Raw genomic sequence first — 9972 nt, forward strand, 5'->3', positions numbered from 1 at the left:
TGTGGGGTCTATGTTCTCCTATTCCACATTCCATAACATGGCATTTATTAACATTAAATTCCATTTGCCAAGTGGCGCTCCATGTACTTATTTTGTCCAGGTCTTCTTGAAGGGCATGACAATCATCTAAGTTTCTTATCCTTCCTATTATCTTAGCATCATCAGCAAACATGTTCATATAATTCTGTATACCAACTGGTAGATCATTTATGAAGACAATAAACATCACTGGTGCAAGAACTGAACCCTGTGGTACTCCACTTGTGACATTTCTCCAGTCCTTTACATTGCCTCTGTTCACAGCCCTCATTTTTCTATCAGTCAGAAAATTTTTCATCCATGTTAGAAGCTTACCTGTCACTCCTCCAATATTTTCCAGTTTCCAGAACAACCTCTTATGTGGAACTCTGTCGAAAGCCTTTTTTAGGTCCAGATAGATGCAGTCAACCCTTTCCTGTAATATCTCTGTTGCTCGATCATAGAAACTGATTAAATTCGATACACAGGATCTTCCAGATCGAAAACCATACTGTCTGTCTGATATTATATCATTTCTCTCCAGGTGTTCTACCCATTTAGTTTTAATTATTCTTTCCAATATTTTGACTATTACACTTGTCAATGATTCCGGTCTATAATTAAGGGGGTCTTCCCTGCTTCCACTTTTGTAGATTGGAACTATGTTAGCCTTTTTCCACACATCAGCTACAACTCCTGTAAACAGGGATGCCTGAAAAATCAGTTGAAGAGGAATGCTGAGCTCAGGTGCACATTCTCTCAGAACCCATGGTGAAACTCCATCTGGACCAACTGCTTTGTTCTTATTTAGCTCCTTGAGCATTTTTTCCACTTCGTCTCTGGACACCTCTATGTGCTCTATGTTGTTCTCTGGAATTCTTATTGTATCTGGTTCCCTGAAGATTTCATTTTGTACAAACACACTTTGGAACTTTTCGTTTAATGTTTCACACATTTCCTTTTAATTTTCCGTGAATCTATTTCCCATTTTCAACCTCTGAATATTATCCTTTACCTGCAATTTGTTGTTTATGAATTTATAGAACAGACCTGGTTCTGTTTTGCATTTGTCTGCAATCCCTTTTTCAAAATTTCTTTCTGCCTCTCTTTTCTGTGTGTGTGTGTGTGTACTCACCTAGTTGTACTCACCTAGTTGTGTTTGCGGGGGTTGAGCTCTGGCTTTTTGGTCCCGCCTCTCAACCGTCAATCAACAGGTGTACAGATTCCTGAGCCTATCGGGCTCTGTCATATCTACACTTGAAACTGTGTATGGAGTCAGCCTCCACCACATCACTTCCTAATGCATTCCATTTGTCAACCACTCTGACACTAAAAAAGTTCTTTCTAATACCTCTGTGGCTCATTTGGGCACTCAGTTTCCACCTGTGTCCCCTTGTGCGTGTTCCAGTTGTGTTAAATAGACTGTCTTTATCTACCCTATCAATCCCCTTCAGAATCTTGAATGTGGTGATCATGTCCCCCCTAACTCTTCTGTCTTCCAGCGAAGTGAGGTTTAATTCCCGAAGTCTCTCCTCGTAGCTCATACCTCTCAGCTCGGGTACTAGTCTGGTGGCAAACCTTTGAACCTTTTCCAGTTTAGTCTTATCCTTGACTAGATATGGACTCCATGCTGGGGCTGCATACTCCAGGATTGGCCTGACATATGTGGTATACAAAGTTCTGAATGATTCTTTACACACGTTTCTGAATGCCGTTCGTATGTTGGCCAGCCTGGCATATGCCGCAGATGTTATCCGCTTGATATGTGCTGCAGGAGACAGGTCTGGCGTGATATCAACCCCCAAGTCTTTTTCCTTCTCTGACTCCTGAAGAATTTCCTCTCCCAGATGATACCTTGTATCTGGCCTCCTGCTCCCTACACCTATCTTCATTACATTACATTTGGTTGGGTTAAACTCTAACAACCATTTGTTCGACCATTCCTTCAGCTTGTCTAGGTCTTCTTGAAGCCTCAAACAGTCCTCTTCTGTTTTAATCCTTCTCATAATTTTAGCATCGTCCGCAAACATTGAGAGAAATGAATCGATACCCTCCGGGAGATCATTTACATATATCAGAAACAAGATAGGACCGAGTACAGAGCCCTGTGGGACTCCACTGGTGACTTCACGCCAAGACTCCACTTGTGTGCGTGTGTGTGCATGTGTGTGTGCGTGTGTGTGTGTGTGTGTGTGTGTGTGTGTGTGTGTGTGTGTGTGTGTGTGTGTGTGTGTGTGTGTGTGTGTGTGTGTGTGTGTGTGTGTGTGTGTGTGTGTGTGTGTGTGTGTGTGTGTGTGTGTGTGTGTGTGTGTGTGTGTGTTTGTGTGTGTGTGTGTGTGCTCACCTATTTGTACTCACCTATTTGTGCTTGCAGGATCGAGCATTGACTCTTGGATCCCGCCTTTCCAGCTATCGGTTGTTTACAGCAATGACTCCTGTCCCATTTCCCTATCATATCTAGTTTTAAAAGTATGAATAGTATTTGCTTCCACAACCTGTTCCCCAATTGCATTCCATTTTTCCACTACTCTCACGCTAAAAGAAAACTTCCTAACATCTCTGTGAATCATCTGAGTTTCCAGTTTCCACCCATGTCCCCTCGTTCTGTTATTATTACGTGTGAACATTTCATCTATTTCCACTTTGTCAATTCCCCTGAGTATTTTATATGTCCCTATCATATCTCCTCTCTCCCTTCTTTTCTCTAGTGTCGTAAGGTTCAGTTCCTTCAGGACACCTCCAAATCGAGGACACCTCCCCCAGCAAGTCGAGGACACCTCCCCCAGCAAGTCGAGGACAACTCCCCCAGCAAGTCGAGGACACCTCCCCCAGCAAGTCAAGGACACCGCCCCCAGCAAGTCGAGGACACCTCCCCCAGCAAGTCGAGGACACCTCCCCCAGCAAGTCAAGGACACCTCCCCCAGCAAGTCGAGGACACCTCCCCCAGTAAGTCGAGGACACCTCCCCCAGCAAGTCGAGAACACTTCTCCCTGGAAGTCGAGGACACCTCCCCCAGCAAGTCGAGGACACCGCCCCCAGCAAGTCGAGGACACCTCCCCCAGCAAGTCGAGGACACCTCCCCCAGCAATTCGAGGACACCTCCCCCAGCAAGTCGAGGACACCTCCCCCAGCAAGACGAGGACACCTCCCCCAGCAAGTCGAGGACACCTCTCCCTGCAAGTCGAGGACACCTCCCCCTGCAAGTCGAGGACACCTCCCCCAGCAAGTCGAGGACACCTCCCCCAGCAAGTCGAGGACACCTCTCCCTGCAAGTCGAGGACACCTCCCCCAGCAAGTCGAGGACACCTCCCCCAGCAAGTCGAGGACACCTCCCCCAGCAAGTCGAGGACACCTCCCCCAGCAAGTCGAGGACAACTCCCCCAGCAAGTCGAGGACACCTCCCCAGCAAGTCGAGGACACCTCCCCCAGCAAGTCGAGAACACCTCCCCCAGCAAGTCGAGGACAACTCCCCCAGCAAGTCGAGAACACCTCCCCCAGCAAGTCGAGGACACCTCCCCCAGCAAGTCGAGGACACCTCCCCCAGCAAGTCGAGGACAACTCCCCCAGCAAGTCGAGAACACCTCCCCAGCAAGTCGAGGACACCTCCCCCAGCAAGTCGAGGACACCTCCCCCAGCAAGTCGAGGACACAAACACACAACACTCACACAAACAACTGCATGAAGAACCAACCTTGTGCAAGAAGCCATGACTGTTGACGCTCCGCACCGGCCACTGGCTCGCAACGCTGACGTCATCACAGCTGTGGATAATAAAAGACATAATTGCCACATCTATATCCAGGGCCATAAATGTCTTAGCAAATGGCTAGTGTATAGATTTACAATCTATTCACAATTTGAACCTTTTTTTAAATCCGAACCTTTTCTTAACGTTCAGATTTACAATCTGTACACTAGGTTATACTAGGTTACAATCTTTACACTAAAACTGCTACTTCCCCTGGCCCGCACTGTGGTATTGACTTCATTATTTCCTTTGACAAGTTTGTCAAATCTAACTCTAGTACTTTTTCGGACCTGTCTGCCTTTAGAGGGGCCCTTATCCCCGTTTTTAACAACTTCTTTTCTAAAAATCACCACCTTCCTCGTCGCTTCCAGCTTGCCCTTGCCTCCCTGAAATCTAACAACTTTATTCTTATCCTTCCTTCCGACAAAGGGAATTCGGTGGTTGTCCTTGACCGTGAGGACTACCTCCAGAAAGCAGATGTCTTACTCTCTGACTCCCGCACATATGCCCTTCTGACTTCTAACCCTTTGTATCGCCTTAAAACTTCCTTTAACCGCAAACTAAGACAGCTCTCTAGTCTTTGTCCTCCTGACTTTGATCTCATTAAACGTTTCCGTGTCATCTGCCCTTCTCTTCCTTATTTCTATGGTTTTCCTAAGACTCATAAACCTGGTGTTCCTCTTCGTCCTATCATTTCTTCACGGGGTTCTGTCGGCTATCCTCTTGCCTCCTGGCTCGCTAAAACCCTGACGCCTTACCTTGGAACTTTTTCCCCTGCCCACCTTCGTTACTCTCGGGACTTCATAGACAGACTGTTCCTGCAGTCCTCTTGTAAGATGCTTAGTCTTGATGTCGACTTTCTGTTCACTAATCTTCCCCTCGATGACGTTCTCTCTTTCCTTAGACAGAAGGCGACTGAAGGCCTTCTTCCTCTCCTGCTTCCCACTGACGTTTTCCTCGAACTCATTAGACTCTTTGTTGACTCTAACTCTTTCTCTTTCAATGGTAAATATTACACTCAAACTTTCGGTGTTGCTAAGGGTTCCCTTCTCTCCCCCTGTTCTTACCAATTTCTACATGGAATACTGAACCTATTCTTCTTTTTCCTTCTATTGATACTCGTCCCTCTCTCTCTCTGGCTTTGCTATGTTATGATATTTTTGCTTTATGGCCCATGACCTTAGTCTTTTCCAGCCTTTCATCTCCTCTCTTAACAATCTGGCTCCTTCCATCCATTTCAAAGTTGAATGGGAATATAATTCCCTCCTTCCTTTTCTTAACGTTCAGGTTCACAGCTCTGTGTCCAGGTTCTCTCACCGCAAACCCATGCCTAGTGGCATGTACATTCACTTTTCCTACCATCCTCCTTCTGTTAAGAAAAGTGTCCTCGTCTCCCTCTTCCTCCGCGCTCTACGCATCAGCGACCCTCAGTTTCTTGATTCTGAAATTGCCTCTATCTACAAATCATTCTCTCGCCTCAGTTACCCCTTGCATTTTATCAACTGTGCCTATTCTCAAGCTAAACGAAATTCCTTTCATCCCAAACCTGCTTCCAACACTAGTAGCACTGTGCTCTGCCTATCCTTCATATCTGAACTCAAAACTTTTACTAATGCCTTTCGTCCTCTTGACATAAAGCTCGCCTTTCGACAAACTAACACACTTCATAGCAATCTAGTTCACACTGCTCTTCCTGCTTCTAATTCTGCTGGTGTCTACTCTATTTCCTGCTTGTCTTCTCCTCTCCAATACTTTGACGAAACTGGCCGTACACTTAATGACAGACTTAAAGAACACAAAAGAAGTGTTAAGTCTGCAGACACAAACAATGCTCTCTTCTGTCATGTTAGGGATTCTAATCATTCTATTCATTGGTCTTCCTCCAAAATATTCTTTCCTGCCTCTTCTCAACACAGACGCTGTCTTGTTAAATCGACTCTGATACACCACGTATCCAACATGAACTTGAGTCCTGGCTTTGTTGCTGTTGACTTTTCCCTTTCACAGTATGTACTCAAATGTTCTAAATATTCTAGCAAACGTGTCCTAACATAAGCTTACCTCGTTCATTTATCTTTCTCTCTTTCCCTTGTTTTCTCTTACGATTCCTTTCTTATTCCTATTACTATCACCTTCATTACACCTTAGGGTTTCGTACCTTTTGCCTTGCTTTTACTTCCTCTAAGACTTCCTTCTCCTCACCTCTCTCTTGCCTATTTATTGCCTTCGCTTCCTTCCCTCATCCACAGGAGACATCTCCCGTCACGCAGGATGCAGTCGCACCTCCACAGATCTCCAGTATCAGCTCTTGATACTGGTAATGGCTCAAAAGGGCCACCACTTATGGGCTATTCATGCCCCTGCCACCTTTTGCGTGGCTTAATCTTTATCAGTCAATCAATCATCCCTCATCATTACGGGCTATTAATGCCCGTGCCGAGTGGCTTAATCTTTATCAATCAATCTTTCCTCATCACACTCACAGCCCCGCTCCTGTGCCAGGTAAGTCCACTACGGGCTCACCATAGCCCGTGCTACTTGGAACTTTTGTTCTGAGTAGCTGAATCTAAAACAACAACAACATCATCACACTCGACTTGAGAATGGTCCAGTATGGACCGAAACGTCGTCGTCGTCGCTTCACTTTCTAGTGTGTGGTTTGGTCAACAGTAGATTTACAATGATGCGGCAGGTTCATATTCCTATATTCAGTCTGCTTGTTATGCATTAGACTGGAAACTTATACTATGCTTGGAAAGGTGTACTCTGCCTGGAAAAATCATAATGTTTACGGAAATCGTGGCGCTATATGGGATGAGTGGAGTGGTGTTGATACGCACTAGGAGCTTCATCCCTGACTAACTGACGGGAAGTTAGAGCACTGGGCCGGTAGACAATTGCCTCTCATACCTACAACACAGTGATCTGAGGTTCTTTTGAGTCCTTAACATAGAATATCTGTGTGTAATACTATATAATTTACTTAATCTTCTTTAAGCCAAATTGGAGAATGAAAACATTAACAACTAAATTGAATGAGCTGAGATTAAGAAAAATCTATTGATAAATCACATAAGTTCGCACACACGAGTTTATGTAAATTCATGATCTATCTAGTCACTGATTCCTAACATTTTGGACCATAGTGGAACCCCTTGAGGGGAAAACGGACTCGTGGGATTATTAATTTTAATTACTATGATTCATTTATTAATAATTTATTTCTATATTAATTTATTTCTTACAATAGCGGACTGTATGATACGATAGCGGACTCTATGATTCAAATTTTCCCACCTTGAGGTTTCCTTACCTTGAGGTGCTTCCGGGGCTTAGCGTCCCCGCGGCCCGGTCGTCGACCAGGCCTCCTGTTGCATTTTGCCCCACAAGTAAATGTACCCCTACTACCCTACCCAAGTAACCCTACTACCCCACAAGTCGCTTTCCTGCACAAATTTCGAGGTGTTTAATTATATAGTCTACCAAATCTAAATTTATCGATTGGTAGAAATTTGCTACTAATGGCTAGTCAACTATGCCAAACTGGGTTAGTAATATAAATATTCCAGCTTAGCTGTCATGTAGAGTCTAGCCTGGTTAATAAGCAATAGGCTCGTCCACATTGTGTAAGCTGAGTCTCCTAGTGGATCATTCTGTAACGGCGTCGTAGCGTGCCTGGGTTGCAACCTGATAATATGCTTCTATTGACTCCTTCCCTTTCAATTTCAACTGACAAATAGTCAACGTAATAAACTGTAACCAATATATGATGGTTATATCAGAGGTAAGATATTACATCTAGTCTAATTAATTTAGGCTTAACCGTTCCGGGTGGCTTGCCAAGCCGATAACCGGTCAGCCCTAATCTACATTAATGGCCACAAATGATAAGATATAACAGTTCACTTGGGTACAGAACACTTCCCTTAAGACTACCAAAGTCAAGTTGATGATAGGAGATTCTGGCGTCCTCCGACACTGATATTCGCGGGAAGTTTTCGTGGTGCTTGTGCGAGCGAGCATGATCTGTTGTTGTCATTTAATGGCGTCCCCTCCCCTGCTCCAGGGGACGCATCCCAGGAAACGGTTCTGTCTTTATTGACAATGGGAAGGAGACCTTGTTTTTATTGGTGATTTAATTACACCAAATCTTGGAGAGTACTTTTTTATCTATTATGGTTCCAAGACTGGTGGTTTAAGAATGATTTTATATGAGTTTTATGGATAAATCAAAATCAGGTAGCAAGGTATGAGGTAACATTTTTTCAGAGACGTTACGAAACCCAAATTTCTTTACTTGATTGACTGTCAAATTTGCATGACAGGATTGATTGATTTACATTATTGTTAGTAGTAATTGGTGTCGGAATTTTGGACACCCCTGAAATATTTGTTTCATATACCGCGGGACCAAATGCCTATCTTATGCTAGAAAATGAATAAAAGAATACTGAAAGACATAACTGGCATAAACGTGACCCTTAGCGACAGTAACCAGAAGATGCGGCCCACAAGTTACTACAGGAGCAAGAAGACCGCAAACTTACTTAAGATCGATAAACTCTCAATGCCAATAAAAACGCCTTAAAAGAGACTAATGTCGTCTATGCCTTTATGTACTCATTTGAAGACTGTCAGTCCCAAAGATCTTGACATGTAGCCAAGCCCCCCAACATCTCTTTCAAGGCGTCTAACTATGCACGAACAACACCGAAACAAATGACAAGCACAACAACAATAATATAAGATTAGATATAGCCGAGGCAATTGAGATCAAGCCCACTCATCCAGCTATCATCATCGAGCCCCCACTTGGGTGTACCTCACCCCACCTCCCAAACCTCCATTCTCTCCTCTCTATCCCACTCTTGTCTCCCTGTTCTTCCTCTAGCACGCAATATGTGCTCAAATTCGACTCTAACTTTTAGAGAAATGGAGCATAAATCGCTCCACTTTTCAGTTTTGCGTTTCTGAAACTTTCAAGCACACTATCTGCCATGATATTGATATCTCAACCTTCATTTGAGTAAAATGAAATCTTATTTAGTACTGCCGTTAGATGACTGAAATTTCCAGGAAAATTGATTTGATTTTATCTTATGAAATGACATAATAGTAAGTGTTCAGATGTTTATCAGTTACTGAGATAACTGAGATCATTCGCCGAATTGTTTACCTCTTGATTTGTATGAAAATACTACATTTATAATATATTAAAATAAATATAATATAATAATTCTGCTCACCTAGTATTAAATAGGTAGCCGGCAGTTAGGCAACTGTTGTTGGGTAGCAGCATGGGGAAAGTGAGTAATTCAACCTTGGGAAACCCTCCATGCAAGAGAGGTACATCTCTCGTGGTAAAAAAATTAATTTCCTGTTGCTTACTTTAATAATGTTTAAGGGAGTAGCGCCTACTGTATCAGTCCGGCGAAGTACTCACCTAGTTGAGCTTCGACTCTTTGGTCCCACCTGTCAACTGAAGAGACGTGTTCTACAGGAGGAGATCAAGTTACTGTCAGCAAGAGTTCTTCTGAAGGAAGGTGCTCAGTCCTCTACCCCCGGAGCACAGCCTGCCACTAAACCAGCGCCCAGCTGCAGGTGACGCCACTCTCTCACTCTCACGTTTTCTGTCACAGTGCAAGGCCAAGCTTTTCTATTGTAATGTTGCGCACACCCATCTTACTTACCTATACATAGAATACGTTAATACAATTTCAAAGGGGAGATAAATGGCTACCCGCAGAAGTCGTAAATGCCAAAACTCTGTGTTAAATTTTAAAGTACAGCTGGAAAAGATCAAGGCAAATGGGGGACCTTCGACAAGCCACCGGCTTCCTGTCCTGGTCGTTGTCATATGTGTTAGTGGCCCTCAGATAAATGTCAATAACATTATTGCTATTTATAAAATATCCTGGTTATGAAAATATTATAACCAATTATAGCCTAAAGTACACTTCCTGGTTAGTAAGCAATATATACAGTAAATCTTAACGAATAAAAAAGAATGTCTGTTTGTTGTCCGTCTTTTCAAAACTAGACGTTTGTGGATGGTTTCATCCAACTATTCTGAATGACACATTGGTGGCAGGTGGTTGTCATAGGCAAGTCGGAGCTGACCCCAGTGACTCCAGTTTTTAGTATAATAAAAAGAGAGAGAGAGAGAGAGAGAGAGAGAGAGAGAGAGAGAGAGAGAGAGAGAGAGA

General features: G+C 43.8%; 1 protein-coding gene across 4 annotated transcripts in view; it reads right to left on the reverse strand.

Moving 5' to 3' along the window:
- LOC123774144 (uncharacterized) overlaps positions 1 to 9375 on the reverse strand; it is a 270075-nt gene extending 260700 nt beyond the window's left edge. For 3 of the 4 annotated variants that reach the window (XM_069312678.1, XM_069312674.1, XM_069312677.1), the window contains exons 1-2: positions 9239 to 9375; positions 3710 to 3779 (exon numbers count right to left, since the gene is read on the reverse strand). In XM_069312678.1, the coding sequence (XP_069168779.1) occupies positions 3710 to 3774 (65 nt within the window). In that variant the 5' untranslated portion in view covers positions 3775 to 3779; positions 9239 to 9375. Of the gene's footprint in view, positions 1 to 3709; positions 3780 to 9209 lie in introns of all 4 variants that reach the window. The other variant, XM_069312675.1, reaches the window with a different exon arrangement.
- Positions 9376 to 9972: the final 597 nt, after the last annotated feature.

Source organism: Procambarus clarkii, chromosome 73 (assembly GCF_040958095.1).
Source record: "Procambarus clarkii isolate CNS0578487 chromosome 73, FALCON_Pclarkii_2.0, whole genome shotgun sequence".
Classification (NCBI taxonomy): Eukaryota; Metazoa; Arthropoda; class Malacostraca; order Decapoda; family Cambaridae; genus Procambarus; species Procambarus clarkii.